General features: G+C 43.8%; 1 protein-coding gene and 1 pseudogene across 1 annotated transcript in view; one reads left to right on the top strand and one right to left on the bottom strand.

Annotated features, from left to right (window-relative positions):
- Positions 1 to 19,910, top strand: part of LOC102882836 (serine/threonine-protein phosphatase 4 regulatory subunit 1-like) — a 63,822-nt gene that overhangs the window by 12,376 nt on the left and 31,536 nt on the right. The window contains 3 exon segments of the mRNA XM_015597221.2: positions 5,100 to 5,232; positions 15,523 to 15,629; positions 16,873 to 17,015. Coding sequence (XP_015452707.1) covers positions 5,100 to 5,232; positions 15,523 to 15,629; positions 16,873 to 17,015 — 383 coding nt within the window.
- Positions 11,292 to 11,410, bottom strand: LOC112471102 (annotated as a pseudogene).

Here is a 19,910-nt window from a genome sequence, read left to right as displayed (position 1 = left end):
GACTATCTGATGTCAGTCTACACTATAGCAGTAATCGGAGGTAGGTATCCATTTTAGGGTGAGGAAACAGAATCAGAGAGCTGAGATTTAGCCAGTTACCTTATAAGAGGCCCAGCTGGATTTCAGAATCAGGTATTTTGTCTCAAGGTCCCACACGCCTAGCGATCATATGTTGTGCCTCTAATGTCTTTTAAGTAAGAGATCTGGGATTTAATCTTTAATTTTTCTGTTTTCTTTAGATACTTTTTTTTGTCATTGCTGTTCTACAATCTAAGTATGGATTTGTTATTAATCTTTCAGTTCAAATTGAATGTTCATGTTTTTTTCATTTTGGAAAATTGTTAGCTGTTATCTCTTTGAATATTGCCTCTTCCTGTTTTCACTGATCCCTCCTGTAATTCCTATTGGATTTATTTTAGACCTCAGCATTCTGTTCAAGTGCTTTAATTGCTGTTCTGTGTTTTCCAGCTCTTTGTTTTTCTGTGCAGTGTTCTGGGTGATTTGTCAGACCAATCTTCCAGCTCACTAACTCTCTCTTGAGCTGTGTCTAAACTGCTTTGTAAGCCAGCTACCGAATTTTTAATTACATTGTCTTTATTTTTCATTTCTACTTGGTTCTTTCTCAAATGTGCCGGCTCCTCCCATCTCTTAGTCTTCGCTTTTTTCATTATATCTCTCTTTTTTTTTAATCCTACACATTCTGTGCATAATTATTTGATAGTCCGTTTCACATTTTTCTAATATTTCTAATCTGGGGTTGCAAATTCTTGTTTGTTGTGTCTGCTAACTCTTCCTCTTGATGATTTGTAACCATGTATAGTTTGAAAATTTTTTATTGCCTATTTATCTTCAGCAGGGATTGTTTTATGACGTTCCATGCTTATTCGATTGTGAAAGTCTCTTTAGAGCATCTTCTCATTTGCTTCTCCTGGGCTGCTTGGAATCAGAACAGGTGTGGACAGTGACCCTCTCAATAGCTCAGTGTGGGGCTCCTGCATTTTGCAGGTGGTATAAATCTGGACTCTGCAGTCACAGGTCATACAGGCCTGTGGTTTTGATTTTTTAAGAGGGACTGCCCCTCCTCCCACTACCACCCCTAACTGTAGTCTCCTTCCCACAGCTGTCTTATATTGGGGGCTTGGTTTCAGATTCACTACCCATATCTTTTATTGCCACGTGGACGTCAGAAATCCAGTGCCTCAGGCCTGTATCTAGGTTTTAAATGTTGACCATAAGATGTCAACGTCTGCTAACTGCTCTTATTTTGATTTCTAGCTTTTCGTCACTGGGGATGTCCTTCCTGCCTTCCTGTATTTAAAAATATTTTATCTAAATTCCTGTGGGTGTTTGTTTTGTTTCATTTTGCTTCGTTTTGGTGGGAGAGAGTTTCCTTCTCCTCAGCTCCACCTAAGTTGTTGGAAACCCGGGAACCGGCGTTCAGACGTCGTCCACAGCGACGCTCTGTGCGTCGCCCTCGGTCGGGGAAGTAATAATGAGGATGGAAAAGGGGACTGCTGTTAGAATGGAAGTCAGGATATTAGTTTCCTGTTTGTTACGATGAGATGAACATCTTCCTGGAAGGCAAGATACCCAGGTTTGTAGGCCAGTAGCTCCCCGGGGCAGAGTCGAGTGAGAACTAACAGTGTGCCTTTTCGGCCTGCATAGGTGCTTTTTTATATTTCTTTTTCTCTCTTCAATATCATCCTGTCTTTCTGGAATATGTGGAGCATTCTTTAAATTGCTGTTTAAAGATCATTTTCTATTAATTCCATCATATCTGACATTTATCAGACTTTTTCTGTTTATTCATTTTTCCTGGTTCTGGTCACGTGATATGGCTTCCTTTCATGCTTGGTAACATTTGATTAGATGCGAGGCATTAAGACTTTTGGATGGTTAGATTTTACTGTGCACACTGTATAAACCCAATAATATGAGATTTTGTTATTATGTCTGGATAACTTCCTTGGGTTGTGCTGGCTCCCTTGAAGCTTGGCTTGAAGTTCTGTTAGGCAGGTCCAGAGAAGGCTTCAGTCTAGACCCGTTTAGTCCCGCAACTAAGTGCCCTGCATGGAAGGGTCTCCCTCCTCCTGTGTCTGGTGAGGACAGACCGCTCCTCATCGTGTGTGAGCTCAGGATGTGAGCCCTGGAGGCTCCGTCCTCATGGCTCGACCCCCAGCCTCGACCCCCAGCCTCGGGCGTTCACTCTCAAGGTGGGCACAGATCGGTGCTCAGTTACAACTTCCAGGGCCTTTAGGCTGAGCTCTGCGCTCCCTCCCCTGCAGACCCTCATCCCCGGCCCCTGGCGCTTCCTCTGTGCAGCCGGATGCCCTCCTGACAGCGAAGCCCTAGGCCTCTCACTGTTCCTGCCCCTTCTCTGAGGGGTCTCAGTCCTATTCCTCCTGCTGTCTGGTGCCTGGAAACTGGTCCCATTGATTTTGGTCTGGTCGTCTGGCAGTGTAAACTGTGACTGGGCTGCAAACGGAAGCCGCCTTCTCCGTCCGTGGGTTGCCTTGGGACCGTAAGCCACGCCCTCAGCTTTGCTGCTCCCTCGGGCTTCATTTTCATAGGGTTTTTGCATATCTCTTGAAAGAGCACCGGGCTGGAAAGCAGAACTTGTAGGTTCTGAGAACCCCCATTCTGCTGCTGGCTCTGGGGGTGCATCTGTTCACCTGTCTATTAGAGAATTTATTGAAGCACGTTATAAGGTTCCTTCCTGCTGCTTTAGGATTCTATATTATAACGTTCTTTTTTTTCGTGTTTGTTTTCATTCATTTACGTGTATTTTGGTGATATCATTTCTTCATTTCACTACTTTCCATTGAGCACCTACACTCGTCAGGTACTGTCCTGGGTTCTGGGGGTTACAGCACCTTCACGGAGCTTGCAGAGTGGCTGGAGACTGACACAAAGTGGTCACAAAACCCGGTACCAGTGTCAGGGCAGAGGGCCCACAGCCCCGGGAGAATCTGTAACCAAAGATAGGCCTTCCCCGGAGGGCCAGGGGAGGGCTCTGAGGGACGGTGCTGGGGTACGTGGGGGGCGGTGGTAAGAAGTGGGAGTGCCCGGGTGGCGGAATCAGCGCTGCACAGTCACTGAGATGGAGGATTTGGGTACATCCGGAGAACTGAGGGAAGGCAGACAGGGAGGTGGGCGGGATTTCTTTGAAAACTTCTTTGAAAACTTAAAATTTCGGTGTCCTCGTGCGGTTTCCTTGTGCGACGTCTGGAGTCTGGCCAGAGTTCAAGTTCTGACGGCTGCGCTCAGTCGCGTGGCCTCGGGCAATGTTCTCAGCTTCTCAGTGTCAGTTTCCATATCAGAAAGGTGGGGACAGGCTGGTGGTTGTGGGGATCCGGTGAGCTGCTGCCGGGCAGGGGGCTGCGCGCAGCTCCCGCCTCTTGGGACGTAGCCAGCAGAGGTTCGTGGTCATCCAGCATCGCGTGGGGTGCGGCTTTTATTTCCTTGCATGTCGTTAGTGTAGTTTTATGTAGTGTAGTAGAACCATTCATATTCTCCAGGAACAATTATTCTTTCGTGGAACTGTAATTTCTTTGGTTCTCTGATAAACAGTTTTTTGAAGGGTGCCTAGGCATTTTCTGTTACTTTAAAGCAGCAGTTCTTACCCTCAGAGGGACTTTTGAAACCCCTGATCCTGTGTGAAAAGTTTTGAGTAGGTATGTCTGTGGACACCACCAGGTTGCAAAGCTGTGTGTGACCACTGGCGTGAGCCTGTGACCGCCAGCATGGTCTGTGACCGCCGGCGTGTAGGAGTGGCGGCTTCACCTTTACTGTCTGAAGTGTACCCCAGGCCGGGTCCTCCGCGCGCTCTGAATACCTGTGGGCTGGAGCGGACATGCTTCCCCTGGCCCGAAGTGTGTGGGACTGGCTCATGATGTCGTGACAGCGGGTCAACTGTGGTCAAGCTAGCTGTGGCCCAGTGTGGCCCAGTCACCCCCTGCAGGGATCCTGCACTCAACGCATTTGATTATGTCACATAGTTTTTCTACAAATGTATAATTCTTTATTAAAATTCTGAGTAATTCATACAGTGTAAAATTTTAATAGGCTCTACGTACTAGACTAAAAGATTAGTTGAGAAAAAAATGTAGTTAGTGTTTTAAAGAAAAGTAGGCACCTAGGCACAGACGTGTCACCTGTCATTTTAAACTCTCGCCAGTCGTGTGGCTCACGTCAGCCATGGTTTCCCATCTGCCAGGGAGGCAGCCTCCGTGTTTTTGTACCAGCAGTTTCCGTGCCAGGGACGCAAGGGAGGCGTCCGCAGCCCCAAAGCATGGCTGCGCGAAGGCTAGGGGCCAGCCAGGGTCAAGGTCGGCCAGGGCAAAGGCGTGGTTTTATATCCGCCCTACACAGGAGAACACGAAAGTGTAGACGGGTAAGTCTCTTTGGTCACACAGCTGGTAGGTAGTAGTTGGGTTAGTTCCATTCCAGAGCCTGTGGGCTCTGCCACCCCCAACACTGGCTGGAGGGGGTGCCTGCCCTCGGGGATGAAGGGAAGAGCTTGGAGGGAGGGTCACTGCAACCAGCGCCTCATATTTAGTTGGCATGAGTTGGAGGAACCCGTTAGACATCCACGGGGCGGGTCTGCTTGTGTGTCGCCAGGGGTGTGGGTTCATGGGAATGGATGTCACCGAGCGGGTAAAGCTGCCGACAGGACACGATGTGGGCGGGCTTTCTGTCCGATTCTTGCCTACCGGGTCCAGTTTATTTGTTTACCTGTTTGCCTAGGACTCCATGGCCGTCTTCACGGGTGAGCTGCTTTGCGCACTTGCTTCACGGGTGAGTGCCCTGGTACAGGCGGTGTCCCCGTCCATGTCGGTTAGAGGTGACTCACGCCTTGGGCTACGGCACTAGGAGGATGGCATTCAGCTTTTCTTCAGGACTCCGGTCTTACCGCCCTTCACCTGGGTCCTAAACCTGCTCACTTTGTTTTAGGTGAATCGTCAAGTTTCCAGTTCTCAGGCTGCAGCTGGAAATGGCCGGGCAAGGGGCAGGTGTGCTGCGAGGCCATATCTTTGCCCAGGTGTGACTTGTCACAGTAGCTGCGCACTCACCAGTGCTTCTCCCGTCTTCCCTCTCAGATGGGTTTGAAGACTGCGGTCCAGACTGCGACAGCATGAGGGCAGCGGCGTTCTTGGACATTCCAGGCCAGGGCCACCTGCCTCCCCTCACTCGCCTGGAGAAGTATGCTTTCAGCGACAACGTCTTCAACCGGTAAGCCCAGCCCGTCCTCACGCCATGTTGCGATGTTGCGTCTGGTCGGAGTGGACACAGGTGGCTACTCTCTGAGGGGACTCACGGGTGAGATGGAACACGGGCTCTCTCCTGGATGCTGGGGTTCCGTCTGAATGGCATCATCGTATTAGGATTTCCCGTTATTCTTGATTACTGTTTGACTGACCACCTGGAAAGGCAGGAGGGCTGTGGTGATGAACTGCGGTGGCGTTTCAGTAATTAGGAGTGCCAACTCGTGTCTTTCCTGCACGTGCGGTGCTCAGGAGAGTAGCGCCCGCCGTGCGATGGAGGAGCATCACGGAGCGTTGCTCGCTGGTTCTGATTTTTGACTGCACCGTGCTTCCGGGACTTGGGCGCGGCTTGTCCTGCCCCGTTCAGGTGTCACTCCTCCTGGTGCTGGCGGCAGCCTACCCCGGGCTCAGTATGCAGCTGACCTTGACTCTCTTCATGAAGAAAGCAGAAACTGAGGCATCTCTTTCAACGTGCGCCCGCCCGACCTGGATCTGAAAGTGCTCTCCCCTCCTGTCTCTCCTCTGTCTCCCTCCCTCCATCAGCTAGGCCGTCTGTCTCCTATGCGCGCCTTCGTGCCCACCGCACACCCTTCCCTTCCACGCACAGACGCTCGCGGTCTCGTTCTGACTCCGCCGGCCTCCCGTCCCACCTGCCCCCGGCGACACCGTCCTTCCGTGGAGGGTGGGTGATCCTGAGGCTCTTTCCTCACCTTCCATTCTGTCTTACTTTCGAAAATTTGTATTCTGCGCCTTTACGTTATTAAATCACAGCGGCTCTCAGCAATTGCTCCTGAGTGAGTCGCTTATTATCCCAATTTCATAGATTGGGAAATGAGGGTTCTCTGAACGATGTCTTTTGATGAGCAATTCTTAATTTAAATGTAGTTCGTGATCTTTCAGTTTTTTCTTTTCTGGTTAGTGCTTTTCGTGTCCCGTGTAAGAAACGTTCGCCTCCCTCAGGGCTACCAAGAGATTTTTCTGCGTTGTCTCTTTGAAACTTGATCCATTCGACCTTTCCCGTTTGGGTCTGTGGTCCGCCTGGAATGGCTTTTTCTGTTTGTGTGTGGCGTGATGTGGGAGTCAGGTGTCATGCCTTCCATGCGGTATCCAGTCGACCTGGTGCCGTTTGTCAGAAGCACTGTCTGTCACCTGTGCTCTGCACTGTCTGTCACCTGGTGTCCCTTTCTGGACCTTCTCATCGGCCCGACTGGCCCGTTTATCTGTCACTGTACCAGGACCACACGGTCGTCGTCACCACAGTGTCATCACAGTGGTGGTCTCGGGGGAGGAGCCCTCTCATTTCCATTGCTTCAAGACTGACCGGCGTTCTGGGCCCTTTGCACATGCTAATGCCTTTAGTACCAGTTCATCAATTTCTAGGAAAACAAACCTACTGGGATTTCGATTGGAATTGCATTGCATCTATAAAACAATTTCTGAAGAATTGACATTGTTAACAATATTTGGCTTTCCAGTCCTTTCATTTTTAAAGACTTTCTCCGGTTTTTCTGTGTGTGTGTGTGCATGTCTGTGTGTATACACACATAAACAGCTGTGAAGCTATGCTACGCGTCTTGCTGTTGCAGAGGCCTTCTGTATCTTGTTAGGTTTAGTTCTAGGTATTTGACCTTTTATGCTAATGTAAATTGTATCATTTCTTGACATTAATATTATAATTGCTTAGTTTTGAAAATGAAATTGATTTTTATACTTTGATTTTTATCTCCATTGATTACTGGTTAATTTTAATAACTTTCCTGCGGATTCTTTGGGTTTTCCACATACTACAATGGTGGTGTCTGTGAAGAATGATAGTTTAAGTCCTTCCTCTCTTATCTTGTTTTATATTTTTAGTAGCTACCTCTTAACAGCCTAAGAAAATTTATATTTCTGGTTTATATATTTTTATATTTCTTGTTTGCTAAGAGATTATCTTTAAACTTTTAGAAATAGTTTTACACAAAAAAGAATTTCAAGAATAGGAAGAATTTTTGTATGTCTTTTACTCATTAATTGTTAATATTTCTCACATTTGATTTATCATTCCCTCTATCTTTATTTTTACATTTTTTTCCTGAACCATTTGAAAGTAAGTTATAGACATCACATTGCCTTTCTTCTAAATACTTCTGTGTGCATTTTTCTGAGAACAGAGACGTTCACCATTCACTTGATAATCAGTAGTTATCAAAATCAGAAAATTTAACTTTAATACGATACTGTTATCTAATCCATAGATTTTAATCAAATTTTTTCAGTTGTCCAAACAGTGTCCTTTATATCAGGTTTTTTAGGTCCAGAATCAGTCCGGCATCATGCATTACATTTGATTTTTGTGTTTCTTTAGTCTTCGTTCATCTCTAACAGTTTCTCAGTCTTTCTTTGCCTTTCAGGATATTGTTGACATTTTTGAAGAGTACAGGTCATTTAGTTTATAGAATAAACTTACTAAGAGTTTTTAAAAATCCTCAGTGAGGTCCGAATTTCATATAATACTTCTTTTACATCTATCGGGATTATCAGATGATTTTTCTTTAATCTCTTTTTTCAACTTTCTATAAATTTCTTTCATTGTGAAATAGAATACATACAGGCGATTGGATAAAACACACACAAAGTCTAAGAAATCTTTATGAAGCAGATCCATGCAGCCATTACTCGGGGCACTTAGCACCTGAGTATCTACATCCAAACAATATAATTTTATTGTTTCTGAACTTGAAATACATGAAATCACGTAGAGGCTGTGTTACTGTGGTTTTGCATGTCGTTTGAGGTGGTTCTCTTGTAAGGAGATACTGACATGCATCTACTGCGGTAGAATAGCTCTGCTTCTCTCTGTCATGGACGATGTGCTGTGACTGATCTTGCATGTGTGTCTGGGTGCATAGAGGGATGCTTTTCTGTCGGGCACGTGCCCAGGAGAGAGTTTCTCTGTGATGGATGGGGCGCCTTTGCCTTCTCCTTCAGTGACAGTGCTGCTTTTCCAAAGTGGGTGCAGCATTTACAGTCCTGCCTTTGTCCTATAATTTATCTGCCAGTCAATGTTGTAAGCTTTAAAAATTTTAGTCGGTCTGGTAGTGTGGCCATGTATATAATGATATCGCTTTGTGATTTTAATTTATATTTTCCTTATGAGTTTGAACACCTTTTCATATGTTTATTGGACATCTCTCTTTCTTTCTTTTTTCGGTGATGGGCCTGTTTAAATCTTTTGTTGGAGCGGGGAGATGAGATGGTCTGTATTTTTCCTGTTGATTTGTAGGAATTCCTTGTAGATTCTTGATTTCAAGTCTTTGTCAGTTATGTACAGTAAACCTCTCATTCTGTGACTTGTGTTTTAGCTCTCCTTATGGCTATTCATTTTAATGTAGTTAAATGTATCAGTATTTTCCTTTATCCTTAATGCATTTTAAAGCTTTTAAAAAATATCTTTCTTTACCCCAAGATCATAAACATATTCTTTTATATTGGCTTAAAGGTTTTAGTTTTATTTTTTCTTTCACCTCAGGCCTGTAATTTATCTGATTTTAATGGGGTGCCGCCTCTGTCATAATCAGCACCTGTTGATGACAGTCTGTCTGGACTATCTCCTCTACCTGTGGTCCTCCTCTCAGCCAATGCCACGCTGCCACTGCCTTGATTACTTTAGATTTGAGATTAAGTCTTGATATTTGATCAAGCAAGACTTCCCACCTTGTTTTCCTTCTTTGATGTGACTTGTTATTCTTGGTCCTTTGCATTTCCATAAATTTCAAAATCAGCTCATCAGATTCTAATTAAAACGAGACAAGACAAAATACCTATTAGGATTTTGATTGGGTTTACATTGAGTCTATGGGTCAGTTTGGAGAAAATTGCCCTCTTTACAATATTTACATTTCCAGTCCATAAACATGGTATGTCTTGCCATTGATTTAGGTTTTCTTTAATGCCCTAATAAAATGTGATCATTTTCTCTGTAGAAGTTTTGTGCTTTTATGCTGGTGTATTTTAAAGGAAATCAGACACCATATCCTTTTATCCAGATAAAGACTTAAATCTAACTGCAGTATCATCACACTCGGCAAAATCAGCAATGCTGTCTTCCAGTCTACCAGTCTGTGTTCAATCTTCCCTGACCGTCCCAGACATGGCTTTTTTATAGTTGGTTTGTCTGAATCATGATCCAAATAAGGTCCACACGTTTCATTAGGTAGATGTATCTTTTTTTGTTTACGATTTTTTTCCTTTTGACCTTAAATCTCTCTAAATCTCTAATCGATTCTTCATTTCATCTCCTCCCTACATCACTTATTTGTCGAAGGGGTCGTTAGTCTTGTAGAATTTTCCACATTCTGAACTTGGTGGTCATTATTCTCGTGTAATTTATCGTGTTCCTTTGTTTTGTGTAAACCGAAAATTACACTTGGAGACTTGGTTAGATTTTTTTTTTGAAACAACGCTTCATAGGTAGTTTTGTGTACTTGTTATCACAGAACACTGGGAAACAGTGCCTGGTCATTGCACTTGTAGGGTGTTCACACTGAGCAGTGGCTCAGGTGTCCGACGCCTTCGTTATAAAATTCCTCACCGGTCTTGATCTTGCGATCTCAGTGGTCACAGGTAATCATCGCTTAGATCTGTTACTTTGTTGTGTGTTGGAAAATGATAATTTTCTTTGATTATCTGGGAAATCTGTAGTATGGCCCCATTTTCCATCCCGTTGTTGGTTATCGTTGCCTTTTATTTTCTCCTAGATAATTCTTTCCAGAAGATTATCAATTTCATTAGTTATTTCAAAGAGTCAAGTTTTGGCTTTGATATTTTCTACTGCATGTTTATTTTCTGGTTCAGTAATTTCTGCTCTAACTGCATTATTTTCTTCCTTGGATATTTCGGGGGCAGGGGATTTAATTGTTCTTTTTTTTTTTTCTTGTGAGGGATGTTTAACTATTTTTTGAACGTTTCTTTTGTAACATCTGCATTTTACATTGTAAGATTGCTGTTGAGTGCTGTGAGTACTTAAGGATCAGATTAGTCGCATCAAGTTCCGATGTGTCATACTTGCATCACGTTTCCGTATAAAGTATTTTTAACATTCATAATGATTTTTCCTTTGACCAGTGAGTTATTTAAGAGTGTGTTGTTTAATTTTCAAATATTCAAGGATTTTCCAGGTATCTTTCTGTTATTTGATTCTCAGTTTGTCTTTTTTTGTCAGAGAACGTACTTCGTATTATTTCTCCTTTTACAATTTGATAGGATTTGTTTTAGGGCTCAGAATCTGTTCTAACTTGGTGAATGTTCCGTGTGCACTTGAAAAGAGTATGAATCCCAGTGTTTTTGGGTAGAGTGTCTTATAAACGTCAGTTAGGTCAGATTGGTTGAAAACATTGTTCAGGTTGTCTATATTCTGTCAGTTAACTGAGAGGAGTGTTGCAATCTGCAACTATGATTATGGTTTATCTATTTTTCTTTCAGTTCTTACAGTTTTTATTTTGTGTACTTTGAAGCTCTATTCTTGTGTGCATACACATCTAGTATTGTTCTGTTTTCTTAAATAAATTCATCTCTTTATCACTGTGTAACGTCCTTCTTTCTTGCTAGTAACAGTCCTTTTTCTGAAGCTTACTGTGTCTGATATCAATATATCCATTCCAGCTTTAGTGTTTGCGTGGTATATTTCTATCCATTTATTTTCAACCTATCTATGTCTTATATTTGAAGTGTGGTTATTGTAGAAGACACATAGTTGGCTCTTAACTTTTTTTTTTAATCTGTTTTAACAATCTCTGCCTTTTGATTTGAATGCTTAGATCATTTACCTTTGATGTTACTATTTATATGTTTCCGTATAAATCTACCATCTTGCTGTTTGTTTTCTATTTGTCTCAACTCTTTTCATGTTTTTCCTCTTTTCCTGCCTTTTTAAGAAAAACTGATTTTTTTTTTTGAATTTATATTTTAGGCGAGGCAACCCTTGGTTGACTTCACAGATTGCAAGGACCTTGTCAGCTTACAATCCGTTATTTTTTTTATTTTTTATGCCTACAGCTCCTGGTCTTCTTAGGCAGTCTCCCATCCAAGTACTAACCAAGCCCGATCCTGCTTAGCTTCCGAGATCCAACGGGATCGGGCTTGTTCAGGGTGGCATGGCTGTAGACAAGAAAAACTAATTTTTAAAAACAATTCCAGTTTATCTCCACTATTGGCTTATTAGTCATACCTCTTTTACAAAATTATTACTGGTTATTCTAGAGGTTATAATAAACTTTTTTAACTCATCGCAACGTACGTTCAGATAAAATCATGCTGCTTTGCACCCGCTTTGCACAAGGCGAAAGATGCGCCCCTCCGTTTCCTCTGCCTGTCTTCTGCGCTACTGTTTTCCTGCATTTTCCTTCTACACCTTACAAACTCTACAATACCTTGTTACTCTATTTACTTCAGGTAGTCAGCTATCTTTGAAGGCAATTAAAATGAGAAAACCCCTTTTTGCCATTATCTTTACCATTCTCGTGCTTTTTCTTTCTTTTTGTAAAATGTTCATTTCCATCAGGTGGCCTTCTGCCTCGAGAACTTCCGTTAACAATGCTTGTCAGTACAAGGCTGCTGTCAGTGAATTCCCACAGCTTTCGTTTGTCTGAAAAACTCTTTATTTCACTTTCTTTTTTTTCTCTAATTAACACTTGATTTTTGTGAGCAATTTTAGGTTTACAGAAAAGTTCACAATAGAGTTCCCATGCTCCTTAATCACGCGAGCCTGCCCTGCCCTTCCAGAGGACCATCAGCACGTTCTCGCCCTCTGCCGAGTGCTGATGTGAGGTGCGCCGTCCGGCCGATGCCCTTACCCCTCGTCTCCCTGGCCCCTGCTGCTCTTGCAGTCAGCCCTGACTGGGGCTCCTTCGGGGCCGGGCCTGGAACCCCAAGCTTCTTGCCCCGAGTCGAGAGCCTCCTGGGCTGAACCCATGGCTGTAGCTGCGTGCGTGGCCGAGGGACAGAAGGAGCAGAGACAGGAGGGCTGCTTCCATGGCTGTGTCCGGGGAACGAGGCCCTGTAGAGTTGAGCTACCTTTTTTCTTTGTATTTTAAAAAATACAAAAATAATACTTGCTTGTTGAAACATTGAGCAATTTTAGGCGTTAAGTAGTGAGGGTCGTTCCCCCCCGCCCCACTACAGTCTTAAGTGACGATTGTGAACAGTTCAGTTTATATCTTTCCAGGCTTCTCCTTGAATGAGTGTTTGTATGTGTTTATGTGAGTACGTGTATTGCACACATATTCGTAAACATAACTTGTGTTAAGAAAAGGGCTCATACTGTGTGGAAAATTCTCCATCTTGTTTTTTCATGTAACGTATCATGGGCATTTTCCTTACAGGCATCTTTGAAAATGGTCACATAGTGCGCCAGAGTGTAGATGTGACATAATGCATTGACAGGCGTTTTGATTGCAGCTCTTTGCTTATATTATGTATGATACGTACATAGGCCAACACGCTGGAGGGCTTGCGGTGTGCCACGTACCATGCCCTGAGCTCCCCGTGCGTGACCTCATCGGCTCGTCATAACCCTTGCCTGAGGCACCACGGTCGCCCTCTCTCCTTGCCGTTGGCGTAGCTGACAGTGGGCAGCACTGAGGCTGACGCTTCTGGCCCCTGCTCCTCTCTCTGACCTCCCCAGGTCACTCCAGCAGAGACGCCGGGTTTTCCTAAGAGTTGGTGCCAACGCTCCAGTTTGTGTGAGTCTCTGTCGTCTGTGTTCGCTGCAGAGGATTCGTCCCTGCTTCCTGGCTGGCTCTCCCTCCTTTCCTCGCTGTCTGTCCTTCAGAGGGCAGGTCCCTTGTGACTGCTCCAGTCTGGATGCAGCTCTGTCTACCCACTCTGTGTGACCCTTGAAGTGGATTGAGGGTCTTAGTTTCTTGATTTCCCAGGGGAAGCTGATGTGAACGTGGCCCAGTGAAACGTAATCAGCGACTTTACAGTGTCTGCTTCGACTTTCCCAAACCTCCTGGCTGCCAGATCGCGACCTTCCATCCCAGGGGGCGTGTAAGTCTCTCTGCGGTCGGACTCGAGTTGATGGATTTCTTCCTGTAGTATTCTGGGCCAAAAGACTGCCTCTTCGATTTCACATTTCTCATCTTCTTTTCCTGCAAATCAGGGTGGGTTTTTGACCTGAGCCGATTCTCCAGAAGCATGGCCAGAAATGACATGTGTCGCTCCTGCACTGTCAGGTACTTGGGGGCAGAGGCAGGTAGGGGTTCCTTTCCAGTTGCTGGGGTGCTGCTCCCTGTTCTCACACAGGCCACCATACGCCACTCCTTCTCACATGGAGTTTTCCCTTCATCAGTATCTTTTTTTAAAACCGCTTTATCGATGTACAGCACAGTGGTTAGACGTTTACATAATTAAGTCTACTACCCACCTGGCACCACGCATAGTTATGACAGTATTATCGACTGTATTCCCTGTGCTGTGCTTTACATCCCCGTGACTGTTTTGTAATTACCAAGGTGCACTTCTTAATCCCTTCCCCTTTTTCACCCGGCCTCCCCTCCCCCTCCCATCTAGCAAGCGTCAGTTTGTTCTCAGTATCTATGAGTCCGTTTCTGTGTTCATTTATGTTGCTCTTTAGATTCCACATATAAGTGAAATCCTACGGTATTTGTCTTTGTCTGTCTGACTTACTTCACTTAGCATAATACCCCCTAGGTCCATCCATGTCATCATAAATGGTAGATAGCATTTTTATGGCCAAGTAATATTCCATTGTATATATGTACCACATCTTCGTTATCCAGTTGTGTGTTGGTAGGCACTTAGGTGGCTTCCATATCTTGGCTATTGTAAATAATACTGCAGTGAACATAGGGGTGCATGTATCTATGCTGTACACCTGAAACTAATATAAAGTAATATTGGATGTCAACTGTAATTGAAAAAAAAAAAGCAGAAAAAATAAAACAGCTTTATCGAGGCATATTTTTCATGCAGTAAAATTCACCCCCTTTAAAGCGTCCAGGGACCTGTGTCTGGGTGAGTGTGTAAGTCACGCAGCTGTCACCGTCCTCAAGTCTGAGCATTTCCATCACCCCCTTGTTTGCCCCTTTGTAGTCAGCCCTCCCCTCCCTCACTGCTGTGGGGGCAGGCAAACCACTGATAGGTCTTTCGATGCTAACATTTTGCCTTTTTTGGAATTCATATAAATGAAATCGTGTGGTGTATGGTCTTCTTCTGTCTGGGCGCTTTTACTTACGCGTTGGAAATTTGTGGCTGTTGTTCCACATTTTGTTGCTGAGTCGTATTCCCTTGTATAGATGGCCTGTATTTTACACATACACCTACTCCCCAGTGAACGCACATTGGGATTTTTCCATTTTGTGACTATTACCAATAATGCTGATATGAACATTTGCGTACAAGTCTGTGTAAACATGCTTTTTCATGTCATTTGGGTAAATACCCAAGAGGGAATTGTTGGGTTGAATGATAAGTATACATTTAACTTTTTGAGAAATTGTTAAGTTGTTTTCTACATCACCTTGGCTGTTTGGCACAGACATTCCTGTCGCTTTATATTTTTGCCAGCACTAGGTACTCTTGATATAATTTTTTTCCTTTCTGGGTTTAGTGTTACCTCACTGTGGCTTTTTAAGAAAATCTTTGTGTTTTGTTCTGTCTTTAAGCTTTATTTTGAAATGATGTTAGATTTACAGAACAGCTGCAGATACGGTATAGATCGTTCCCTATTTATAGCTTGTGCCCAAGTCCTCTACTGTGGTGTTTCTCAACCAGGGGACGTTTGGTCTCCAGTGGACATCTGGCAGTGTCTGGAGACATTTTTTGTTGTCCCTTCATGAGGTGGGGGGCAGCCAGGGCTTGCTGCTGGCACCTAGTGGGCAGAGGCCATCGAGATTGAGATGGCCATCGATACCTCTTTGGGCCTTTTCCTTCTGCATTTATTTGTCATTGAATTCCCTCCCACTGTCGTAGGACCTCTCTCCCAAGTCTGTGTAGGCCTGAGAATCAGTCAGAAAAGGAGAAAAGATTTTCCCTTATCCCAGTAGATGGTTTTGACCTCCAGTGACCTCCGGACTGGGGGAGGCAGCCCTGTCCCTGTAGGATGTTGACCCGCGTTGGCTGTTCCTGGACACGCTCACCTCCCTCTGGATGGGGGCTGCTGACTTCCCCTTGTTCCCCGGGTACGTCACCTGCCCGTGGCCCGCGTCCCCGTGGTCAGTGCTGCTCCGTAACTGTGTGTCGTCTCCTGTCTCTCCAGTCAGGTCATCGCCAGAGGGCTGCTCGATATCTTCCGGGACTTCAGTAACGACGAAGGCGACTTCTTAACGGTCATGGCGATGGCGATCCGGCTGTCCGAGGACGCAGGTGCGTGCCAGGACTGTGTGCTGTTACTTCTCGCTCGTGCGTCTCCAAGAAGTCGTCTGTGCGCAGTGAGCTAAGACAAAAACTTTACCCATCGATAAGTGTTAAGCAGTGTCCAACCACGAATGGATTTTGTCATGAAGAATGGGTGCCTTGCTTGGCATCAAATTATCCTTCTTTTTAGAAAATTAAAACGACTACTGGCTGCGAGCGCTCATTGCCCTGGCAGTTAGGCCTTTTGTATTTTATGAGTTCTGCCAGACCACTGGTTGCTAAGAAACACCAAATCAGAAGTCCTTGGGGTTCGCACAGTCCCAGTCAGTAGCTTCCCTTTGATCTCCGTGGACTAATCTTGATTTTTCTTTCTCTTTCCCCCGTCCACCTTTGCTGTCCTGCCGTCCTGTTTGCGGGACTGAGACACTAAGCCACCTCCCCCAGCCCCGCCCCATGGTCAGGCGGAGTCAGATGAGCCAGCGGTAGGGTTGCCAGTGCAGTCGCCCTGAGCCCCTTATATTCATAATAATGGGCAAACAGCTTCAGAAAGTTTCCGAAATCTTAGGCTTGCTTTAGATTTTGATCATTTTAACTGAAAATGGAAAAATAAGCCTTCCATATTGCTCCCGCATTAGTTTAAAGTATTCATAAGACTATGACACGATGCTTTTAAAAAGGCCCAAGCGATGTTTCGAGTCCTTAAATAGATTTCTCTTTATAAATGAGTCACTGTGTACAGTGCCGAAGCAATTCCGTATTTGCGTTAGATTTAATGCGGTGTATTGGCACTAGAGCCACTCTTGTTTAATACTTCGCCTTAGAAATACTTGGGACGCGTGCATTGTGGGGGAGTGCATTTATGAAAGAATTACTCACAATGTGTACTGGCTGGAATTTAAATAAGCACAGCCCATAGGTCTGGCACATATGCCATTAGTCGTAATGGCTTTTGGACGCGGGCCCAGCGTGCGGAGTTCTTGCTCCGTCCTTGGTTTATATGTGGCTTGTTATAATAGAGTCATCATTCTCTCTTCGTTTTATGTTTTCATATTGCCGTAGGGCTTATTAGCTTTTTAAGCCTGTCTGTAGCATAAATACTCTAAATGGGAAATGATTTTTAAACTGCATTTGTCTAATTTTTTCGATGAAGTATTTTAGTAAGAAAAGCTAGAAACTATTAGTATATCCTATATCAGATGCCTGGCTTATTCTTATATAATTTTTTTTTTGTTGTTGCTTTTTATTGCTGCAGAGCCCACAGTGCGGACTGAGCTGATGGAACAGATTCCTCCTATTGCCATTTTTTTACAAGAAAATAGATCAAATTTTCCACTGGTGCTCTCTGAATATCTCATTCCGGTTGTGGTGAGGTACCTCACAGATCCAAACGATCAGGTGTGAAAGCGCTAACCTTAAGGTCTCTGTAGCAAATCTTCTTTAGTCTTATGTAACCAGTATTCGTAATTCAGAATAAGCTTTTTAGATTTAAGTGCCTCAAGATCACCAGGTCTATTCATGCCCAGTTCCTCATGTAGGAAGATACTCATTCTAATTATCATGAGACGATTTTTTTAAAACTTTTTATTATGGAAATTTTCAGACACAGACAGCAGTAGAGAGAATATTAAAGTGAACATCCATATACTCTTCACTCAGCTTCAACTCTCATTTGACCAATCTTTTTTTCATTTTTCTTACTGAGATAAATTCAACCCAGATAAAGGCGTTTCCCAGATACTGTATCATTTCAACTGTGAATGCTTCAGGACTGCACTCTTAAGAAATACAGACACTTTAAAAAACATAATGACAGTACCATTATCACAAGTGTAAAAATTATCAGTAGTTCCTTAATGTCATCTAATATCTAGTCGTTGTTCAAATTTGCCCAGTTTTTTCATAAATCTGTTTTTTTCCAGATAGTCTGTTCAAATCAGATTACATACGAGGTCCACACGTTGCATTTGTAAGGACTTAATTTTTAAATTATTATCTCTTAATTTATAAAGTTCTCCCTCCCTTTGCCCCCTGCTTTTATTTGTTGAGAAAACTAGCTATCCGTGCTGTCGGATTTCTCACATTTGGGATCTGGCCGATTGCATCCCTGTAGTGTTGTTTGAGATGCTCTCTGTTTTCGGTATTTCCTGCAAACTGGCGGTTAATTTAGAGGCTCTATTAGACTCAGATTTTTTGTATAGCATAGTGAGAATATGTTCTAGGTGCTGGACTTCTGTGTTTTTCTGCTGCATCAGATCAGCAAGCAAAGAGCAGCATGGTTACCAGGTTCAGGTTTTGTCAGCTTTGTCTGTTCTTTATGAAGTTCTCCATCAAGATAGTAGCAACCATTGGTGATCTTTGCCTAGATTCAGGATTTCGTTAGAGGCTCCAAAATTGTGATGCATTAATTCCATTGTTCCTTCCTACTTCAATAGCTGCGATTCTGTGAAGAGCTTCCCCCTCAGCTGTTGGTAACCCTGAAACCTGTTTATCTAGAGACGACAGGATCAATGCTCCCTGCCACCTTTATTCACCAGTTTCTAGAATAATTAATTGGTGTCCTCACAATCTACAGAGGTGACCAATTAGGTTTTCAGAATTTATTTATTTCGAATATTAGTATGAACTTGTGAAGTTTAACACATTAAGGGTTTTCATCCATCGTAGTCATTATTTTTGATGTCCTGGCTTTGAGCAGTGTGAGCCCTCAGGTCGGCTCCTGAGTCTCTGTGCTGTGACCACGTGGACTTCGATAGCTCTCCTCTGCCTGGAACTAGCCATCGCTCCAAGGAGCCCTGGTTCCTTCAAAGGGGAGACGGTGATAGGAAACCAGAGTGTGGGTACTGGACGTGTTCATCGCTACGAGATTAGTCATTCTTCTAGTGACAGAGCAATTTATTTTCTTAAAAAAGTAAAAATTCCTCATGAGTGCGTATTGATATTTCCAACTCAAATTTAGGGCTGTAGGGCTTTTACTTATTTAGTTTGTGTATCTATATATTTACACAGTACAAGCCTCGCTTCTTATGGCATTAACACGCACGTGTGCGAGCGTGTGTGCATCCAAAATAAAAATAAAAATTACTAACAACACGGTAGGATTACTGAGTGTAGTCTAAGCGTTCTTCACAGTTTGGTTTGTTTTGGGCCCTCTCCCCCGGAGATGCATAGTCACGCCAACGTTTCTGTGTTTTTAAGTCACTTGCATTAACCGTTCTCTTTGTGGTTAAGCTGACACATTGATACGCGATTAAGCTCATTTGTTTTCATTTATTTTTTATTTTTAGGAATTACTTTAGCTTTTACTTTTTGATTTAATTTAGATGTATAATTATTTAAAATGTTTTTACGTGATTCCATAGGCAAACTGCAAAACAAAGTACATTCAGAGAAATCGGACTTGCATCCCTATCCCCCTCACCTGTCTCTCCCTCCCCTATAGGTTTTGAGGGGTACCCTAATAAACCATTTTTATTAGGTTTTTTTTCTTTTCTTTAAAAAAACACACACAGATAACTCTGAGCAAGCGTGCATGTGTCCTTGTGTTCTGCACCCTGTGGTTCCTTTCTCACGTGCAAGGTGGCTGCTGTTCCTGGTGTTCTGTCCCTTGCTTCTCCTGCTGTCTAGGTGATCCTGGAGATCATCGGTCCTTAGCCAGCTAGGGAAAACGTCCCCGTTCCTTTTTTCTGGCAGTGTCGTGCTCACAGGGCACATGTGGCATAGCTTATCATTAGACATTTGAGTTATCTCTACTTTTTTGCCAGTTTAAAATTGTTGCAGCAAATAGCCTTGCATTATTTCTGTGTCAGTTATTTGGGGGGTGGATTTCTACAAAGGCTAAATGTACTTGTAATTTTTTAAGCTATGCCAAGTTTTCATCGTCGTTATTTTCAAGAAATTCTGCATTTTTGGCATGTATTTCTTCCTTGATCTAAGCATTTCTAGAAGAGCAAATGCTCCCTTTTGACTGTTAAACGGTGTGACAGGATTAAATATCGTTTTCAAATAGTGGAAAAAATCATCCCATGTCCATTCTCTTAACACTTTCTGCACTTTCTTCTCTAGGTGCTTACACTTTGCCCCACGTGGGAACGGTCCTAACGTGAGGCGGTTTCTTCCGTTCATTCGTTGATTGCGACGGGTCCGCACGCTCACAGGAGCACGTGCGGTGCTCCGTGCTGGGGTGAGGAGGGTTTGCCCGGAAAGCTCCCCACGTGTCGACACCGCGTGGCTCGATCTCTGTTGTTTTAACTTTGCTGAGTGCGCGGACCTCTTCCAGCTTGACACGGAGAG

The sequence above is a fragment of the Pteropus alecto genome, unplaced genomic scaffold, assembly GCF_000325575.1.
Source record: "Pteropus alecto unplaced genomic scaffold, ASM32557v1 scaffold45, whole genome shotgun sequence".
In the NCBI taxonomy this organism is placed as follows: Eukaryota; Metazoa; Chordata; class Mammalia; order Chiroptera; family Pteropodidae; genus Pteropus; species Pteropus alecto.
Note: the sequence above shows the minus strand (reverse complement) of the source record. Positions and strands in the feature narration are given on the sequence as shown.